Source organism: Aquarana catesbeiana, linkage group LG07 (genome assembly GCF_042186555.1).
Source record: "Aquarana catesbeiana isolate 2022-GZ linkage group LG07, ASM4218655v1, whole genome shotgun sequence".
Lineage (NCBI taxonomy): Eukaryota > Metazoa > Chordata > Amphibia > Anura > Ranidae > Aquarana > Aquarana catesbeiana.
Window position 1 is genome coordinate 280,715,510 of NC_133330.1, and position 22,535 is coordinate 280,738,044.

The 22,535-nt window shown below is 44.4% G+C and overlaps 1 protein-coding gene across 2 annotated transcripts in view; it reads right to left on the reverse strand.

The window, feature by feature from the left end:
• Positions 1-22,535, reverse strand: part of BRINP2 (BMP/retinoic acid inducible neural specific 2) — a 553,098-nt gene that overhangs the window by 30,393 nt on the left and 500,170 nt on the right. For both annotated transcript variants that reach the window (XM_073593405.1, XM_073593406.1), the window contains one exon: positions 18,400-18,622. In XM_073593405.1, the coding sequence (XP_073449506.1) occupies positions 18,400-18,622 (223 nt within the window). The remainder of the gene's footprint in view (positions 1-18,399; positions 18,623-22,535) is intronic.

A 22,535-nucleotide genomic window follows, 5' to 3' on the forward strand; every position in this document is an offset into this window, starting at 1 on the left:
GGGCCCCTTGACTACACAAGTTTTTTTTTTTTTTTAAGGTAAACTAACCCTTTAAATCAATTTCCAACATCTTTTCCAGTTGCTTTTCACTGGTCATTGGACATAATTGCAGAAACCGAAAACAGGCATACTTTTTTGTGTTATGCTGTAGGTCTAGTCTTGTACACATGGGCATCGGCTTGTGCAAGTTTAGTTTATCAGAGTGTGACAGTGCTACACCCTGCCACTGTGTTAGAAGAGGTAAATGTTACACAGGGTCTTCAGGGATGCAGGTTTAGAGGCTCCAGAATATCTTTTCTGAGTGGCCAAATCTAGTTTTTCAGTTTTCTCTGGGATTGGTAACTCCTGGATTGGGTTCTGGAGTTCTGAGGCTTTGAAGAGTCTAACCCTGTGTCCATGTCTTACTGGAGACCTGCAGCCTGAATGTGCAGATTTGCACAGTCTTTTTAATCAAAGGGCTGGTTGTGATTCGGGGCGCCTCCCCCCTACTGTGGGAACAGCATATATGTATGGAGAGGAGAAGGACACCAGGAGGGTGTCTACCCTGGCCTCATGGAGAGGTGGCTAGATCAGACCAGGCAGTTGTGTGAGAGGTGTCCAGAGATGGTGGGTCATTGGGCAAGAGCCTGTGCAGACCAGGTGGGCATTTCATGTATTGGAAAGCTGACTAAGACAAAGTGGGGAGTCTGTATGGAGAAAGGCTCTGGGACTACAGAGTCTGAATAGCCAAGAGGATGGCACATTTATATTTTGCAGCTGAACACTCCTGCAAGGGTAACCCTGTGAGTGATCTTTTGAACTTTTTCTTTTAAATAAGAGTGGGCCAAGAGCCCTGAAACTGTATCTTATGGCTGGTCTGAGCTCACTGAAAAGCACTACACTAGAGCAAAACCCCCACATTATCACAATAGCAAAGCTTTTAGCCAACTTCCACTTGCTTCCTCGCAGCCTTTAAAGTGACCCTCTAAGTGGGGCAAAAAGATGTAATGTGTATGTAAAAGCATATTCACCCTCCCCACTGAACATTGCTACTTTTATTAGAAAGCCTGAGCTAGGGTCTGTGCAGAAGCTGGCGCCTCTTATGCCCCGTATACATGATTGGATTTTCCAACAATAAATGTTGGATGTGAGCTTGTTGGCGGAAAGTCTGACCGTGTGTATGCTCCATCGAACATTTGTTGTCGGACTTTCCGCCAACAAATGTTGGCTAGCAGGTTCTCAAATTTCTCACCAACAAATGTTTGTTGTCAGACTTTCTGATCGCGTGTACACAAGTCTGTCGGACAAAAGTCCACGCATGCTCGGAATCAGGTACGAGCCAGAGATATAACTAGCGTTCATAATGGAGATACCACGTACGTCTTGTACGTCACTACGTTCATAATTGTTGGCCAACATTTGTGTGATCGTGTGTATGCAAGACAAGTTAGAGCCAACATCCTTCGAACAAAAATCCATGGTTTTGTTGTCGGAAAGTCCGATCGTGTGTACGGGGCATTACAGTGTCAGTCTCATGAGCCTCCATGTTTGAAAGAATCGAAATCCAATGAATGAAAAGAACAGGCCAGCGGCAGTCAGGATGGGGCAGAAGGAGAGGGCTCTATCTGACTTGCTGCAATTTCTAATGCACACTGTGAGAAACGCATATGGGTAGATTTACTAAGGCCCCTTTCACACTGGGGCGGTGGGTGTGTCGGCGGTAAAGCGCCGCTAAAAATAGTCAATTTCGCGGCGCTATTCGGCAGTCAATTTCGCGGCGGCTAATGGGGCGCTTTCCCCCCCGCTAGCGGCCGAGAAAGGGTTAAAACCACCACACAGCGCTGCTGCAGCAGCACTATGCCGGCGGTATAGCCATGCTGCCGCATTGATTTCAATGGGCAGGAGCGGTGAAGGAGTGGTGCTCCAAAGATGCTACTAGCAGGACTTTTTGGAGCACCGCTCCAGTGTGAAAGCCCTCGGGGCTTTCACATTAGAGAGACAGCAGCGGCTCTTTCAGGCGCTTTGCAGGCATTATTTTTAGCATTATAGTGCCTACAAAGCTCCCCAGTGTGAAAGAGGTCTAAAGATGGTGGACTCAGAATCTGGTACAGCTGTGTATGGTAGCCAATCAGCTTCTAACGTCAGCTTGTTCAATTAAGCTTTGACAATAAAACCTGGAAGCTGATTGGTTTCTATGTGGAGTTGCACCAGATTTTGCCCTCTTTGGTTTTAGTACATAACCCCCATAGTGTATAGTGAAACCAGAGTAAGCTATTTCAGTACAAGAGAGGAGCCTGGAGAACTGTACAAGGCTAAAAGTAAGGCTGGAGTTCAGCTTTAATACATTTTTACAACATGTGTCAAAAACGAAATTAACGTACAGCAAACACATTTCATTTTTCAAGTGAAACAACTGAAAGATACTTTGTAAATTCTTCTTCCCAGAATCCTCTTGATGTCTAGCTAAGCTTCAGCTATTTACTAGCTCCCTTTTAAAGGTGAGAGTGATTACATAATTAAGCTTTAATTAAACCCAAATCTAATTGTGTCTGCCATGATGATGTATCCCATACACTGGGGGCTTCTCCTGGGAATTGCCTCCTTCTTAGAAAGGTCAAAGGGATTTCTGTTTTTCCCGAAAAAAAGCATTTGGAGAGCAATTAAGGACTAAAAAAAATACATTGAAGAGCAGCTAACCTACAATATGCCATGCTTAACAGACTGTGTTGTACGGTGAGCATATGCTTAATGGATCAGCAGAAAGGTGAGATGTTGCTATTTGCATTTCTCTACCCAGAAGCCTTTGCTGCTGCTGATAGATGAAATATGGCACTTCCACCAATATGTTTAAACGGCGTGTGAGAACAGTGCATCAAATAAGAAAAAAAAAATAAATAAAAAAGCCATTAAGTTTGTTCTAACATCTAACAAAAAAGGCTGCTGATTGAAACCAGCTTCCCTTCTACCCACCTCTATTACAGCACTTAGAACTTGGTAGCAACAGTGAACAGTCACTTTCAAAGTCTTTCTAACAACTTCTTAGCAACTGTAAATTGAAATGTGGGAGGTTTTTTTTTTTTATTTTATTTTTTATAAAATATTTTTTCATTTCTATATCTTGTTTTATTCTTACTGAAAAAGGCACCACTTGCTTATTCCAGTATGTTATGTTCTATATTGGATACGCAGAATTCTCTGAGTAAATGTCATGCATACTTACAAATATAGTGAGCTCTTCAAGTTTAGATTGAGACATGACTGAATAAATGACATACTGTATACTGCGACAGTGGAAATGCAGATTTCGTCTTGACATCCCTGCTATATGGGGCAAAGTGCACAATTATTTAACAGCATGCTCTGGGCCAAGCTTTAGAACTTCTGTTTTTTGCAGGCTGTTGCAGTGTGTTTCAGCACAAGCATGTTGCAACTAAAGGTAAATAAAGGTAAAACTGTTTTTTCATTTTGGATAGAGTGGAGAGGCATTAGAACACCTTTCAGTTTTTATTGCTGTCTGTGCCCCTGCTAAGGAGATTCACCTTCTTTCTTTGTCATGTTTACTGTTATCATTAAAAGCAAAAGAAAATCAACCCAGCACAGTAATAGAGGGGAAATCTTCCAATGGAAACACTGGTTATGGTGACAACCAGGGACTCTTTTAAGGATGAGCTCCGGCGTGTTCGCATGCTGCACATGCCGAGCCCGCCAGGAAGTCGGCACGGCGCAGCGCTAATCACAAGCAGTGAGACATTTCCCAATGTTTGCGGCCGCACACTTCCTGGCGGGCTCGGCACGTGCAGCATGCGAACATGCCGGAGCTCATCCTTAGATTCTTTCCTCTAACTTCCTGTTAGAGGACAGAAAATTAAGGGAAATTTCCCTAATGGGATACAGACAAAAAAAATAATAAACTGACGGAGGTTATAAATAACTCTTCCTTACTCTATCAAAGCTGAAAAAAGTTGTGCCTATATTTCTACTTTAGCCCGATAGACTTGAATGAGAACACCTGCAGACTTTTTTCCAAGCGTTTTTAGCCTGTAAGAACTGATCTCCCCTTAGGGCTTTCCACTGGCCAAAACAAAAATGCCAGAAGCTTAAATTTAAATGGAAATGCTTGCAATATGCTTACAAACAGTTCATATATGCATGCTAAAATGCTCCAAAAATATGCCTGAAGATTAGGGATGGGCTCAGGCCTGTTCGGATCATAACCCCCAGATAGCCGTCACTGCACACCACCAATCATAGGCAGCGTGTGTATGTGCAGCTGGGGGCCGAGAAACGTCTCACTGCCTATGATTGGTGGTGTGCAGTGAGGGCTTCCTGGCTGGTATGATCTGAACACATCTGAGCCCATCCCTACTGAAGATACATGAAAACCCTCGTCATCCTTAGGTGTGAATGCAGCTTTACAACAGTCCATTACTTTTGAAACGGCTGACAAAACAGTCTGAAAAAAACATATATAAGCATACTTTTTTAACATAACGCACCACAATGCATATGTGTGTTGGGGTGCGCAGAAGCACAGGTGTATTACCCATGGCTCTAATTGTGCATTGAGGTTCCATTTTGAATGCATGGTACTGCAACCCAATGCACAAACTAATATACCGTCAAAAACTTAACACAGGAACAAGTACAAGGCACACCATAGCCCATTTGCCATTTTTTTTTTATTCTGTCACTGCTTGCATAAAATTATTTAGCTGCTAAAACCCTAATAATCTGAGAACACTTAATCCACACAGACCAAAGATTCCCAACTCCACACCCTAGTGTTTCTCTACAAGTTAAATATGCATATCAGTTCAGAAAAAGGAAAATTTGTTGTCAAATACTTACCGTAATTTTCCTTTCCTGATGGACTCCATGGCAGCCTACGTGTGGGTTAACCCCGCCTCCTCTCCAATGCTATAGGACCCCATTCCCATAAATGAGTACTCACCACTAGCTACTGCGTTCCGTAACTAGCCTACTCGTTGACCAATGGGTGGGAACTCCGTCTGCCATGGAGTCCATCAGGAAAGGAAAATTACGGTAAGTATTTGACAACAAATTTTCCTTTTTCCTGACAGACTCCATGGCAGCCTACGTGTGGGAAATAACTAGCCAACCACACGGGTGGGTATGCTGAACAAACATAAATTTTAATTTGTCCTATCGATCGATAGGTTTTGTAACCCAAAGTTTACAGAGGATAGTGAGGCAGGCTCTATACAATAATGCAACATGAAGGTATTAATAGAAGCCCATGAAGCTGCCTTGCAGATGGTATCTGGAGCCACGTGTCGAGCTGCTGCCCATGAGGCTGCCATTCCCCTGGTGGAATGGGCTGTCACAGCCTTTGGAGGAGCCAAGCCCTTAGCCCTGTATGCTTGTTGTATGGTCTGTACGATCCAGGACGCGATAGTCCTGGTTGAGGCTTTCTTCCCTATATTGCTGCCTGAATGAAGCACGAAGAGATGACTAGAACGTCTAAAGGGAGAAGTAACTTTGAGATATTCTTTAATAGCTTCGCCTACATCTAGAGGGTGATTTTCAGTGGACCCTGGGGTCCTAAATGTAGGTAAAACGATCTCTTGATTGATGTGGAATACCGAAGACACTTTCGGGTTGGAACCCAGCATAGGGATGAGGACTACCCGGTCCGGGAAAAACGTTAGGAAGGGTTCTTCATGACCAAGTGATGCAATCTCAGAGACCCTTTTGGCTGAGGTAATGGCTACTAAGAAGGCCACCTTTGCTGAAAAGACCTTGATAGAGAGCGGGGAGGGCCCCGTAGTACTGAGTCCAGAGATCGAGTCGAGGACTAATGGAAGGTCCCATTTGGGGAACCTAGGCTTTCTTTGGGGCTTGAGCCTCGATGCACCTCGAAAAAATTGTCTAACCAAAGGATGAACTGCCCACGAAGTGCCGGAGAAGGCCGAAAGTGCCGAAACTTGGACCCTCAGAGAGCTGACAGATAGATGTAAATCTAGGCCCGTTTGGAGGAAACTGAGAACGTCCTGGACTTTTGGATGTCTAAAAGACCTGCCCTGGGGAGAGCAGAACTCCACGAATTTGGACCAAATTCTTCCATAGACTTTATTTGTACTAGATCTTCTCGAGCTCATGAGAGTGGATATTACTTCTGAGGCACAACCTAGGGATTCCAGCCTCTCCCTCTCAAGAACCAGACCATCAGTCTCAGCACTGCAGGACAAGGGTGCAGGACTGACCCTTGAGAAAGAAGGTCCGGTCTGAGAGGGAGAGGCACTGGGTCCCGACAACTGAGCTGGACCAGGAGAGGGAACCAAGGCCTGTTCGGCCAGTAGGGAGCTATTGTCACCACCTCCACTGGCTCTGCTCGGAGCCTCTGCAGGAATCTCAGCATGACTGGCAGTGGCGGAAAGGCGTATGCACGCTTGAATCTCCATTGATCCGTCAGGGCATCTGTCCCGATGGCTTGACTGCAGAGACCCCTGGTGTAGAATTTCTTCAGCTTGCAATTGCAGGGGGAAGCAAACAGATCCACCTCTGGATCGGTCTTGAGCGACAAGATCCACCTGAACGTCTCTATGTGAAGAGACCATTTGTTGTTGTCCAACTCGGTCCGTGATAGGAAGTCCGCTTCAGTGTTTTGGACCCCTGGGACAAAGACTGCCGAAATGTTGGAAAGGTTTTTCTGCGCCCATGATAGGATGGGCTCGACTTCCCGCAGGAGAGTGGGACTCCGAGTGCCTCCTTGCCTCTTCACATACGACATCGCTGTGGTGTTGTCCATCCTTAACAGTACTGACTCCCCTATGAGGAGATGAGAGAAGGACTGAAGGGCACACCAGGCTGCTCGAAGTTCCAGGATGTTCGACCCTGGGTTGGGAAGACATGCACCCCACTTGCCCTGAGCCAGATTCGACCCACAGAGGGCTCCCCAACCGGTACCGCTGGCATCGGTCGTGACCGTCACCCAAGAGATGGGAGCGATAGAATGGCAGGTCAGAAGGTTCTTGCGCTGAAGCCACCAGAAGAGGCTGTTCCTCATTGTAGAAGTTATGCGGATGACCTGATTCTTGTCTCCAGACTTCCATTGTCGAAGGAGACCTGCCTGGAAGGGTCGCAGTCTCCATAAGGCCCATTTTACCATGGGAGTCGTGGAAACCATCGTGCCGACGACTTTCAGGCACTGAGAGGCTTTCATTTGCCGGACATGTAGGGCCCGAGAGACTCTGTCTCGAACCGTAGGAATTTTCTGTAACGGAAGGGACATAGTGTTTGCTACTGTATCGAACTGCTCTCCCAGATATATTAGACGCTGAGTTGGGGTCAGTTGACTCTTTTCTAAGTTTAGGAGCCACCCGAAGTTGGACAGCATGGAAATCACTTGTTCCCGATGGACCAGCAACTGCTCCCTGTTCTGAGATAGCACCAGCAGGTCATCGAGGTAGTGGTAAAGACGTACCCCTCTTGATCTTATGAGTGCCACCGTAGCCAGAAGGACCTTTGAAAAAACTCGGGGGGATGTCGTCAGGCCGAAGGGGAGGCAGATAAATTGTAGATGATCCGACCCTATTTGGAAACGGAGGTATTTGTGTAAATCTTTCTCCACTGGGACGTGGAAGTACGCAACCTTCAGGTCGATCAATAACATCCAGTCGCCTGGCTGTATAGCTTTCTGAATGGTCATCAAGGTTTCCATTTTGAACCTTCCGTTCTCTATGAATTTGTTGAGATATGTGAGGTCAATGACTGGGCGCCAAGAGCCCCCCTTTTTCTGCACTAGGAAGAGAGGGGAGTATATCCCCTGGAACCATTCGTCCTGTGGGACATGTACCACTGCTCCTTGAGTTTTCAGGAGGTCCACATAGGACAGCAAAATTTGTTTCTGATCCTCTGCCCGAGGGAGAAGAGTGGAGACGAACCTTGGGTGAGGAGTACTGGAAAAGGCCCATCTGTGGTCTGACGAGACCGTCCTTATGACCCAGAAGTCTGAGATCGAGGCCACCCAGACGTGCCAGAAGAGGAGCAGACGAGCCCCCACCCGGCCCGCCTGGGCGGGCGTAATCTCAAAAAGATTTAGCCTGATCACGAGCACTGGACGTTTGATTTTTAACAGGTTTGCGGAAGGATGTCTGCCCTCTGCTCCAATTCTTCCTAAAGTCCCGGCCAGGCTTGTAGGAGCGTGCTTCCCTGGAGCGCTCCGGGCTTCGTCTTCTGAACTGGGGCTTCTTTCGACCCAGCATGCGCCTGTCCTAGGGGAGAAAACCCAATTTACCACCTGTGGCTCGCGTAATGGCATCGTCAAGCTTATTGCCAAACAGTGAGGACCCCTCAAACGGAATTTTACACCATGCTTGCTTAGAACCTGGGTCAGCAAGCCAGGGACGCAACCAGAGGGCTCTCTTGGCCGTAACTGAGGACAGCATAATACGAGCCAGAAGGCGGATCAAGTCAATGGACGCCTCCCCCAGGAAGACCGCTGCAAGCTTCAGCTCTGCGGCTGCTGAACTTCCGGCCAGCTCTTCTGATACGCCCTTAAGGAAGGACTCCACGTTCTCCGTCCAGGCCTCCATGGCCTTGGACATGGCCGCTAGTGCCAGGGCTGGTTTACAGGCCATACCAGCGAGCCCATAGATTCTTTTTAGATCTAGATCTATCTTCCTCTCGAGCCCATCTTTGAAAGATACTGCGTCTTCTAGAGGAAGAGTCACATGTTTGGCCAGACGCATAAGAGCTGCGTCCACAAGGGGAGTATTCTCCAAACTCTTTACTTCTTCCGACTTGAAGGGGTACAATTTGGAGGTTTTATTAGACATGGAAGACTTTTTCTCTGTTTTACTCCATTCTTCCTCAATGATTTCCTTTAGCTCCGGAAGGAGCGGAAAGTTTGCACGTTCTTTCCCCAGGTGCTTGAAGAATTTTTTCTGCTTGGCTGGGGGAGTGGAAGGGTCTTCCCACTTCAAGGCTTCCTTGATCGCTTTGATTAAAGGGGAAACCATCGCGAAGTCGAACCCTCCAATGACCTCCTCATTAATAGACTCGTCCTCTGAGGAGTCAAGAGAGGCAACATAGGGCTGAGAAGTACTCGGATCATCACGGGCCTCTTCAGCCGGCGGGCCAGACACGGTGGTAGACTGACTCAATGTGCGAGGTGCCTCCCTCTCCATTAGGGATTGCTGCACCACTCGTTTCACAAGAGACTCTAAACGCTGGTTTTCCGTCTCTTTTTCCCCAACCGCACGGGCAAAACAACGGTCACATAAGGACTTGCCCTCCGGGACTCGTGTCCTACATCCCCAGCAGGCTCTATGGGGTGAGCGGCTGTCATGGCGGTGGGAGCGGTGTCTTGAGGAAGAACGAGAGCGTCTCCCCTGGTGAGATCCGGACTGGGAGTCTCATCTGGATGAAGATGATTTATATTGTGGCTTGGCAAGGTCATGGGCATTCTGGACCGCGTTTAGTGGGTCCGACCTAGAAGGGCTGGAGAAAAAAGAATAGGGGAAGGGGAGAGAAGAAAAGCAGAACATGGTATCAGCACGACAACATTTGTGCATAAATCTCATCCCCTCCCCTCACGAGCACATACCTTGTGCGTGAGGGCTGGCCACTTAAAGGCGGTGAATTGTCCATAACCTAGGACACAAATGTCACTTTAATAGTCTGCAGGGATAATGGTCTAAGAAAACCTAGGCACCAAACATGAGAAGGTTTTTAGGAAAAAACTCTGCTTTTTAAAAATGCACAAAAAGCATGTATCAACACATATTCAAGGCAAAAAAGAAACAACTTCCTGCCGCATATATATATATATATATAATGATATTTATGAAAGAATACTTTCCATTATTTTCTACAAAAATTTATTATTTATATATATATATATATATATATATATATATATATATATATATATATATATATATATATATATATTTTTTTAAGAATATTATTTCCACAAAAAAAAATCAATCATTAGTCTATTCATATATAAATATATACCCTCTTTTTTTTTTTTTTTTAAGACAAGCAGAGGTTTCAGCCACTCACCTGGAGACCAGCAGTGATCCGCTCCTCCTTTCCCAACCAAGGGAGATCCCAGCACAGCGGGACAGGAGGGCGGAATTTAAATTCCCTGCTCGTGATGTCATTATCTCCTACTGCGCACGCGCAATGGGAGACCACCGTACGGCGCCTGCGCGGAACCGCCGTACTGCGCATGCGCGAGCCAAGCCTCGCTCTCAAGGTGGCTACAGCGCAGGTGCCAGCGGCGGAGACTGCCGCAACCCGGAAGTGCCGTGGCGGGCTGGAACGCACGCGAACCAGCTGCCATGAGGGGGACAGGACACACTGGACCACCAGGGAAACACAGACTACACATAAAAACACTGCCATGGAGTATGAAATACAGCCACAGACCTTGCCAGCCGTTGATGAAAACTGTCCGCCGGGCATACAGAGGCGACCACCCATCCACCAAGGGGAAACATTCAAGCCTCTTTAAGCTACTCGCCCGTCCATGGCTGGGCTTTTTGAGCTGCACCGCATAAGTATGCCAATCCTGGATCCATTCAATCCTGATGCGAACAGCATGTGTAGGTCCATAGAGGAGGACAAAAAAGGAACGCAGTAGCTAGTGGTGAGTACTCATTTATGGGAATGGGGTCCTATAGCATTGGAGAGGAGGCGGGGTTAACCCACACGTAGGCTGCCATGGAGTCTGTCAGGAAAGGCATTATTCTTCCTCCATTTCTACTAATACTGCAGTTTGTAAAAGCAGAGAGTTTGAACCCCATAAAGCGTCAAGGTACACCCCATAAAGTTTTAAACTGCTCAATCTGGCATTGGGAACATTATATGAAACTGGAATAGGAGGAAACTTGTCATGTCAGTTATGTTTTTCTGTTCCGAATGTGCACCTATCATAAGGTAGACTGCCATTGCTGACCTCTCTTGATGAAAATCCTAAAACCCCTTTCACACTGGGTCGTTTTGCAGGCGCTATTGCGCTAAAAATAGTGCCCGCAAACCGACCTGTGTCTCCAGTGTGAAAGCCTCGGGGCTTTCACACTGGAGCGGTGAGCTAGCAGGACGCTGAAAAAAAGTCCTGCTAGCAGCATCTCTGGAACGGTGAAGGAGCGGTGTATACACCGCTCCTTCACCACTCCTGCCCATTGAAATCAATGGGGCACCGCGGCTATGCCGCCGGCAAAGCGCCTCTGCAGAGACGCCTTGCGGTGGTTTTTAACACTTTCTCGGCCGCTAGCGAGGGGTAAAACTGCCCCGCTAGCGACCGAATACTGTCGCTAAAATGACGCTTTACCGCCGACGCACCTCCCGCCCCAGTGTGAAAGGGGCCTAACTGTCTGGCTTTTATGCTGGTGCTTTCTGAGTCACTAATACAAAGCAGATATTGAGATGAGGAATTCTGACTTCTCTGACTTTTTGTTTGCACATGCTTTTTTTGGGTCAGTGACTAATACGCAAGTATTGAAGCCAAAGACAATCGGGCAACACTTTCAGAAGTAGGTCAGCTGCAGCAAGGACGTATTTAGGTAGGAATGGGGCCCTAGGCAAAGTGCTAACTCTGCCTTTCAATCCCATAAAATGTCCATACACTAATAGGCATTTTCCTCCATCCATACTATACAGTGCATATGGATCAATCTACCACTGAGGAGACTTCAGGACCCATATTCAGGGTGTAACATGTTACAAATCCACCAGTTGCATTATGTTAAATGTAATGTTTTGTTGCTTTGTGGTATTAATGAAAGAATCAAGGATTGGGTTAACCATCCATCAATCCAGCTTCATAGCTCAATCAACAGACTGTGTCAATCCTGACAAGGACACAGTAGTACTGTAACTCCAGGATTTTGACTTCCAGTTTCCATCAACACTGCGGCTTGATAGTGAGTAGACATGTGGTTCATGAAGGACTTCTGCAGACTGAATATGGCATTAAGATTAAATGGTAGATCAGCAGATGGTGATCACTGTACAATCTGCTCTTCTGTCCTGCTCAGTCTCTATGTATTTTGATCAGTATTTCAGGTACAAACAATGTGACTCTACTATCGCAGTTTAGAAGCTAAAACAAATTTTCAGCCAAATGCTGAAGATGAAACAATTTATGCAAGCACCAGTTTTCAGAAATGTCTCTTGACTTTGAAAATTGGAAGCTTTAATTTTAAAATTGCATTTTTTTTAGTTCCAGAAACATACTGCAATATAAGAGATAAAGCATGCGTTCCCGGATGATTTGCCCACACTAACATGCATAAATCTAATTTACTGTAAGCATACATCTCTATAGGATGTGGGACTCCCTGGTCATTAATATAATAGATGGATTAGTCAGCCTTTGCTCCAAGGACTTATTATTGGAGTTAGTTATGAGAAGTGCATTACTTTCCATAGCTAAAATGGCTTTAATGATATTTTTTTCTTTACGTGTGAACACATATTTTAATATAAGCAGATGTTATAACCCCGCTTTATGGCTATCTCAAGACCATTAGCTTCATAAGATCAAAAATGAGAACTGCACCCAAGACCAGTGGTGCAATGAAGGGAAGGAAGATTGCAATTGCCTAAATTCAAATGAAAATAATTAACAATAATTATAACCCTGATTTTAAAGGAATAAACATTAACAGAAAATTGGTTTGGTCTGACTAGGCTTGGTGATATCCCATGAATGTGTTCTTGAGTCTCTAATTATAACAGTCAGAAAGCGCTTCATGTATAAAGACTTATAAGAAGGTAGAAAGGAGTTTTTGTATCCATAGAAATGGGTCTTTGGGTTCACTTTCTGAGTAGAAGATGAAAGTGTATCTAAAACCTAAGCCTTTTTAGCTTTGAATAGAGTGGTGAGGTTTATGGGCCCCTGTAAAGTTATTATTGCCCCCCCGTAAAGAGATTCACTTGAATAGATTAAATCTCCATCAAAAGATTTCTTCTTTTTTCAAGCTCTGGTGGCAACTCAAAAATTTAGATTTCCCCTGACTTTCATTTTTGAAGACAATGGTAACCAAGACCATTGTCATCGAAAATGAAAGTGAGGGGGAATCAAAATTTTTGAGTTGCCACTAGAGCATGAAAAAAGAGGAAATCTTTTAATGGATACACAGTTTCTGGTGACAACTGTCTAAAGCCACATACACACGATATGACTTTGTACAAACTTTCCTGTGAATTTTTATACAAAGGTCATTGGCCATAAGTTTGTATTGCATACAGACGGCAGGACTTTTCCAGCCAACTTTCACCAAATCACGTGGTTTTTCAGCTCTTTACCACCACCCTTTGGTCAACTTCTGTATTGTTGTCTGATATTGTGTCAATCTCGCCGATAATAGCACCTTGCGAGCTGGGTTCACACTGGTGCAGGGATCCTACTTGGATCCCCGCCAATGCCAGGCACTGTGTTTGGTATGAATCTTGAAGGGGAACTCCACGCCAAATTTTAAATAAAAAACCGGCATGGGTTCCCCTCCAGGGGCATACCAGGCCCTTAAGTCTGGTATGGATTCGGCCGGTCAGGAAAGGGGGTGGGGACGAGCGAGCACCCCCCTCCTGAGCCGTACCGGGCCACATGCCCTTAACATGGGGGTGAGTGCTTTGGGGGAGGGGGGTGCCCTGCGGACCCCCCACCCCAAAGCACCTTGTCCCAATGTTGATGAGGACAAGGGCCTCTTCCCGACAACCCTGGCCGTTGGTTGTCGGGGTCTGCAGGCGGAGGGCTTATCGGAATCTGGGAGCCCTCTTTAATAAGGGGGCCCCCGGATCCCGGCCCCCCCACCTTATGTGAACGAGTATGGGGTACATCGTACCCCTACCCATTCACCTAGGGAAAAAAAATATCAATAAAAAAACACACTACACAGGTTTTAGTAATTTATTAGCCAGCTCCGGAGGTCTTCTTCCGACTCCGGGGGTCTTTTTCCGACTTCGGGGGTCTTCTTCCGACTTCTGGGGTCTCTCCGGTGTCTTCTCCCAATGTCCGGTTCTTCTCCGCTCTCTCTGGCTTCTTCTCCCGGTGTCCAGTTCTTCTGCCGGGCTCCTCCGCTATCTTCTGCTGCTTTTTTGCTAGCGGTGGCCCGGACTTCTACATCGACTTCTTCCCTCTTCTTTTCTTCCGATGTTGACACGACGCTCTCTCCCGATGTATTGCTGTGTAAGCGCTCTGTAATGACTTATATAGGCATGGGGCGGGGTCACCAGGTGATGTGATCCGATGACCACGCCCCCTTATGACGTCACAGTCCCAGCATGCCCCGGGACTGTGATGTCATAAGGGGGAGGGGTTACCGCCTATATAAGTCATTGCAGAGCGTTCACACAGCATTACACCGGGAGAGAGCGTTGTTTCAACATCGGAGGAAGAGAAGAGGGAAGAAGACGAAGCAGAAGTCCAGGCCACCGCTAGCAAAAGAGCGGCAGAAAATAGCGGAGGAGGCGGCAGAAGAACCGGGAGAAGAGGCCGGAGAGAGCGGAGAAGAACCGGACACCGGGAAAAGACGCCGGAGAGTCCACCGAAGTCGGAAGAAGACCCCGGAGCTGCCTAATAAATTACTTTAAAAGCCTGTGTTGTGTGTTTTTTTTTATTGACACTTTTTTCCCTAGGTGAATGGGTAGGGGTACGATGTACCCCATACTCATTCACATAGGGTGGGGGGCCGGGATCTGGGGGCCCCCATATTAAAGGGGGCTCCTGGATTCTGATAAGCCCCTCGCCCGCAGACCCCGACAACCAACAGCCAGGGTTGTTGGGAAGAGGCCCTTGTCCTCATCAACATGGGGACAAGGTGCTTTGGGGTGGTGGGGCCGCAGAGCGCTCCCCTCCCCAAAAGCACCCACAGTCCCATGTTGAGGGCATGCGGCCTAGTATGGTTCAGGAGGGGGGGCGCTTGCTCGTCCCCACCCCCTTTCCTGACCGGCCGGGCTGCGTGCTCGGATAAGGGTCTGGTATGGATTTTGGGGGGACCCCCATGCAATTTTTTCGCCATAGGGGTTCCCCTTAAAATCCATACCAGACTGATGGGCCTGGTATTCCCCCAGAGGGGAATTCCCTCTCGCGCCAGCCGCAGTAGGAAAATGTGTTTTTCCTATTGCAGCCAGCACGAGATGTAGAGTACCCTGTCGCCGAGAACCAGCGCGATGGGGTCGCGCTGGAAACATTCTCGTGGCTGTACTGTAGTGTGTACAAAAGTCCGATGGTTTTGTGTACACACGATCGGACTTTGCTCCATTGGACTTTTGTTGCCGGAACGTTTGTGTGTTCACACAGCCAACAACTGTCCGATTTAAACAGAAAAAGTTTGTCCGATGGAGCGTACACACGGTCGGATGTTGCTCCAAAAAGCTAATTTTCACAAAAAGTCTGATCGTGTGTACGGGCCTAAAGAGGGGATTTATACCACATTGCAGAGATTTTCTTTCACTTCTTGTTGTGTGTACAGGAAGGGAAGTGAAGGGAAATCTCTGGAATGGGACACCAATGGCAAAAATAGAAACTCAAGAGAGGTTTTAATGCTTTACTACTTTATCTTAAAAAGTTTTGACTTTAGATATACTTGAAATGATCAGCAATGCCAGCAGGCTCACAGCACATTGCCCATTAACTTCAAATTAAAGTGTGTGTTAACCAACTGCACGCCAATGTACGTCCTAACTTTGAAGAGGAACCCCAGTATTCTCTTCTTCGGCCGGCGGTCCGCTTTCCGATAATAGTGGTCTCTGCGGCGGATTCACTGCGAGATCACTTTCAAAGGGGCCCCCCTCCCGCCGTGCTCCGGTGCCCTCCGCCACTTACCAGAGCCGTCGGCAGCGGCGGAGGCGATTGGATCTTTTCCTTTGCTGGGTATGGAGCTGAGCGAGGGGAAGATGGCCCCCACCCATCTCCATATACCATTGCAGGGCGGAAGCGACGTCAAAACGTCACTTATGCCAATAGCTCTTAAAGGGCCATTTTTTATTTCTTTTTTCTTTTTTTATTGCATTTTAGTGTAAATATGAGACCTGAGGTCTTTTTGACCCCGATCTCATATTTAGGAGGTCCTGTCATGCTGTTTTTCTATTACAAGGGATGTTTACAAAAGTGACACATTTTTTTTTTAAGAACAGTGTAAAAATAAAAAATAAAAGGTAAAATAAATAAGAAAAAAAAAATTTTAAACACGGCCCGTCCCGCTGAGCTCGTGCGCAGAAGTGAACGCATACGTGAGTAGAGCCTGCATATGAAAATGGTATTCAAACCAAACATGTGAGGTATCGCCACGATCGGTGGAGCGAAAGCAATAATTCTATCTCTAGAACTCTTCTGTAACCCAAAACATGCAACCTGTAGAATTTTTTTATATGTCGCCTATGGAGATTTTTAAGGGCAAAAGTTTGTCGCCATTCCACGAGCGGGTGCAATTTTGAAGCTTGACATATTGGGTATCAATTTACTTGGCGTAACATTATCATTCACAATATTAAAAAAATGAGCTAACTTTACTGTTGTCTTATTTTTTAATTCAAAAAAGTGTATTTTTTCGAAAAAAAGTGAGCTTGTAAGATCGCTGCGCAAATACGGTGTGACAGAAAGTATTACGAACGCCATTTTATTTTCTAGGGTGTTAGAAAAAAATGTATAATGTTTGGGGTTTCTAAGTCATTTTCTAGCAAAAAAAAACTGTTTTTAACTTGTAAACAACAAATCTCAAAAAGAGGGTCGGTCCTTAAGTGGTTAAATCAAAGTCTTTTGTGTAGTTTTGAATAGAGTGGGGAAGGGTTAGACCTCCTTTTTGGTTTTCACTGATATCTAGAGCTCGGTAAGAGAGATCTCCACTCACTTCCTGCCCTGTTGGCAATGGTTTCCCCAGACCAGAAGTGAGAGAACATATGCAACAGGGGCACAAACAGAAATAAAAATTTTGATAAGAGTTCTAGCTTTCCCTTATTGTAATAAAGTAAACATTTTTATTTCTGTCTAAGTCTTTTGGAAAATTCCCCTCACTTGTCTGATATAACATCGTCAGCAGGACAGAACGTATAACGATTTGCAAAATCTCTTTAACAACACCCCTGAATAACAGTCAAAACTACACTGGGTGTTCTAATCCTTCCTCTTACTATCCAAAAATATGAAAAAAAAGTTTTGGCTAGACAGATACTTTAAATGCAACTGGATCTGTTCAGTTGATCTTTTCCTTCTCACTGAATATATGACTCTCTGGGATCACTACTTGTACAAAGTCCTATGGTTGTCCTGGTTTAGTGTGGGTTTACTGACAGTGCTCCAGTTTACTCCCTACAAACCAGAAATATAGTGGGCATTGAATGGCAATCTACAGAATGATATTAACAAATCAATATGCTTTATCCAACGCACGTAATGATCTGATGAAACAATTCTTTACAGAATTGGACAATATGATCAAATCAAATCAATTACTGAAAACACATATACTGTGTTAGATATTTAGCAAAATTGATCAGGCAGTGAATTGATCCACAATACAATTATAACATTAGGTACTGCAAATTATCTAAACATTATATAAAATGATGAATTAAAGAAAAAATCTGTCAAACAAAACAACCAAAAATACTGTTGTTGGTCTAGGGACCACATCTCCATTCTTATTCCCTCCCTACTGTACACACGTAACTTGGTTTGAAAACAAAAAAAATGTCCATGATACATTGTCATCTGCACTAACATTCGATTTTTCTACACAAGGTTTTAGGCTTACTCCCTTCTTCTAAGATCTAAGCAGTACTATATTGCTTGGACCTTAGAAGAAGGGGGTCCACCCCAAAAGCTTGTCCTGAAGGTCCATGCAGAATACTGCTTGGACTTTAGAAGGTCCAAGTATTTCAGTACTGCTTAGACCTTAGAAACTTTCATGATATACTCCGAAAGCTTGTCCTGAAGGTCCAAGTATTCCAGTACTACTTGGATCTTAGAAGGTGGTACTACTGAATGCTTGTCCTGAAGGTCCAGCAGTACAGTACTGCATGGACCTTAGAAGAAAAGGGTACATACCAAGAGCTTATCCTGAATGTCTAAGCTGTGGACTACTGCTTGTATCTTAGAAGAAGGAGGAATACCATGAAGGCTTGTCCTAAAAACCTAAATGTCAGTGCAAATAAAAAAGTATCATGGATAATTCTCAATTGTTTTTGTTGCAAGAGTACTTATATGGCTACAATCACCTCAAAAATGTTGGTTTAAAAAGAAACCCAACCAACTGGCCTCTCCTGTTCATTTTCTAAAAATGGCTTTGGCTGCAATGGGCAAAAAACTATTTCTTCTTCATAGACTCCAGTTCAAGAAGCCCTTGGTAGCCATGGATTACTAAGCTCCACATATGACTGTTGCTCTATACATTGCCTCAAAAAAGACTAGTACTGTATTTCCCCCTGTGATGATGTGAGCATTCTTACTTCTCCTGCAGTAATGTGTACTGAGGCTGGCGTAGGCAGTGTTTACTCAGGTTAATCAGACGACGCATTTGCCTCTGAGACTTTGACAATAATTGTTTGAAGCCCGCTCTCAGTTGCTCATAGCGGCGCGTCAGGTGAAGGTCTGCATTCCATATCCTTGAAATTGTTGTGATGTTGAGGAATCGGTCTGTAGGCAAATTCTTCATAAATGTTCGGAACTCCGCTGTAAAGAAAACAGTGATTTACTATAAATCTTTAGACAGGAAAGCATCCAACCTGGAGAATAGCCTTCTAACACTCAGTTTTACCAGAAATCACACAAAATCAATGTACATCCAGTTTTGCAGGACAAACAGCTCTGCAAAATTCTTTATAAATACACTTTTGTTGCTTTGGCCAAGGTACTGCCATTTCAAGCCATCACTTTTAAAAGACTCCGGTCATATGTGGACTGCCACTGACAACCTAGCTTTTTAAAAAGTTGTTCCCTAGCTGTCTCTGATTTTAATATTTTCTGATTCACTGACTCAGAACAAGTCATATTGATATTTATCTCAGGAAAGTTTTCGTTTCGATCCTAATCAGACCTTAGAATTTTATAATTGTATGAAGCATTTTGGACTTATTTGAATACATTTGATTGCATTTTTATTGTCTAATACCTATTTTTATGCACATGGGTTTTACTGCTGAAGCTGTTACGAGGCGGTCAAATTCTCTGTGTTGAGTTTTTTACTTTAGTGTTGTATTATATAAATACAAAGGAGAGAAGAGGAAGCATCCCTAATCTAGTATGAGAAGTGAAATTACAAAGCAGCATATCTGGGAACCCTCTGGAATTGTCCCATAGTCTCCATGTAATCAACAAGATTGTTTAAAAAAACTTGTTGGGGATAGTTAGATTGTAAGCTCCTTGAGGGTAGGGACTGATGTGAATGCACTATGTATATGTAAAGCGATACGTACATTGACGGCGCTATATAAGTACCTGTAATAAATAAATAAATAAATAATTGCTAAGCCTCATATTTATATACAGTTGTGTCAGTTTATTTTAGCTATACAATACAGAAGGGTCACCTAATTTCTTTTCAGATCACATTGCAGTGACATAATCACTCAGATCTTTAGTCCACTATGAGTTACCTCTGACCTGGGTGCCAGCTGGTTGCCTGTAGCATACCTCCCAACTTTTTGAAATGAGAACGAGGGACACCTATTAGCAAAAGTATGTAGGCATAGGACATGCCTCCTTTAAGAACTATACAAAAAAAAAAGATTAGTCAAACCCGCAATTGTTTTTTTGCCACTACTATTCCTTTATACTGTCCCTTGAAATGTACAGATCTTGCACATTTTGAAATTGGATGAAAGGTTTTGTACAGAAAAACACTTTATGAATGATAAATGGTGCATTTTATATACAACTATATAGATTAGACCAAAATAAGGGACAAATGAGAAGGAAAGAGGGACTGAGGGACTTTGTTCCAATGCTGTAGTAGTGGAGTCATTACTCCAGTCACTCACTGGTCAGAGTGGAGAACTGGCACTGTATGGAAAGAGATAAGGGTTGTATCCTTTCTTTCACAAGCTACAGTAACCATAGTAATGGGTAAAGGTGAACAAATGAGACTGGGTTCAGTTTATAAACAGTTTTGTGAATCTTGCCAATTTTGTGTAGTTCACAGCAAACCTCACTGAAATCTACGAGCAAATCTTGTTATTTAATTCTGGCTATTTGTCGAACTAATAAGCAAGCTGTTGTCAAACAAAAGGCAAGAAAAGCTGGGCACTGCCATAGGAACATGTACCAATGCCAACATTAAATTAATCAATAAAAAAAAAAAAAAAAAGAAAAACAGCATATCTACAAAGCAGTAAAGGTGACTTTCACCCAACATTTGCTGCTGGTTAATCAGTCACAAACTCCAGGTAGATTCACCTGCAGTGAAATATTAGCTTGTAAATATTGCCCATGTCTCTCCCTACACAGAACGGTCAGCTCTTCATGAGGATTTGTTCTTGCATGTGACAGCCCTTGCTGCCTCTCTGAAAAGCAATCCACCATGAATAGGCAAAACATATTGCTTCCTCACCACCTGTTGTAGCCTCCCTGGCGGTATTCCCGAGTGTGGCTCGGGGTTAAAATTCAGTACCATTAGCGGTAACCCCGAGCCACACTCGGGATCCAATTGCAGGATCCTGGGGCGGCTTTACTTACCTTGTCCCCGGGATCCTGTGATGTCCCCCGCAGTGTCCAAGGGCTCCGTCCTCCTCCGAAGCCTCTCCGTGCCAGGCTCCGTTCCCTGCGAGCGGCGCGACGCACGGGGGCGGAGCCTGGCGGCAAATTCAAAAAAATGTCAAAATCATAACACATACAGTACTGTAATCTTACAGATTACAGTACTGTATGAAATGATTTCACATCCCTTTTGTCCCCAGTGCTCTGGCCCATGCCCTGCATGCAGTTTTACATGATATACACTGTTCTTTCTGCCTGGAAACTGGAGATTGTCCATAGCAACCAAAAAGTGTCCCTTTACGTCAAAAGTGGCTTTAGACCAGCTAGAAAACAGCGATAGTAAATTAGAACACTTGCAGAATTGAGCCATAGTGAATTGTGGGGAAATTTATTTTATTACTATTTTTTTTAATTTTTTTTAATTATTTATTTTTATTTATTATATTATAATTTATGTTTTTGTGTTTCAAACTTTATCATACCCGGGATATCTACTAGACTCTGGTTTGGACAGATTTAAGTGTGTTATTGTTAAGATTTACAGACCTACAATATAAAACGCCAAATTTCCATGCAAAATAATTGTACCGCTTTCAGCACCTAAAATCCGAAAGAATCATACCGCCAGGGAGGTTAACCTTAAAAAAGTTGGACCATCATGCAGCAACCATGGTTGCAGGGCAGTTGTGGCACAGCTCTATACACTTAGATAGGTGACTTTAGTGGCTGACCGCCTGCCAAATGTGACATGCTGTTCAATTTTTGCTGCAGCCGCAAAGCAAGTCATTGCTTATGCAGTCAGGAGGCGGTAAAACTACAGCTCCACCTCTTGATTTATTGGCCCCCTATGAATGAGCCTGATAGTTCCAACACACAACGAAAATAAGGTTGCTGAGAACCCACCCTTTTATAGCAAGGGGGCTAGGTTATCCATTCCCTAAAACTATTAGGTAAAAGCTGTGCATTGCATTCCCATACTTTGGGAAACCTAAGGACTGGCCACCAAGCCCATGCTCCTGAACCACATCCTTAGTAGCGAGATGCTTGAGACATAAACAGCGGTAGGCTGACCCAGCTCACCAGAATCCAGCTGCAAATGGAAAGTGACCCTTTAAACTAAAATGAATGAAATGTGTTTTTATTAGTTATTTCCTATTTCTGGAGTGCTATACTGTACTGCTTTATTTTTTAAAGTATGTGTCTTTCCATAGCAGCACTGCAACAGATATTGTGCTACTTCAATATCCATGAGAACCGAGCCTACAAATTCACCAGAGGCACTCTGCAAGAGGCTATAAACAAAATGGCAGCTTCTATTACATGCATAATTAGGTACTTTAGCACCAGAAAACTGTAGGCACAGATAGAAGATGTTATAATTATCTAAAGAAATCCGAGCTAAGAGTGAAAGGACAACATAACTCTAAAAAACAATATTCTGGTCCAGTCAACCTCCGTCTGAAACAATGGCCTATACTGGTCAAATGCACTCTCTTAAAGCAGAAATCCAGTTTGGATTTATTTTTATTTTTACATATCTTTGTCACAGAGGAAGTCCGGTGCATTACAACTCCATGTTCTGCATGCAGGGTACCTTTGTGTACTCTCCTGGGTTTTGGGTATAAATATACTTTAAAAAGTGTATATTATCCAGAGGTAAGGGACTGGGCGAAATGACTACTTTGATCCTGGAGTTCTCCTTTAAATCCATACCTGGCATTACACAAGGAAGGATTAGACCCCCTGTCACGTTATTATTGCTATATAAATCTCCACCAGGGAGATCCCTCTAATTGTACTGGTGACAAGTAAGGGAAAAATCCAAGATTATATAGTAGTTATTATAGTATAGATTATATAGTGGTCCCCAAAGCAGGAGGTAAGAAGAAAT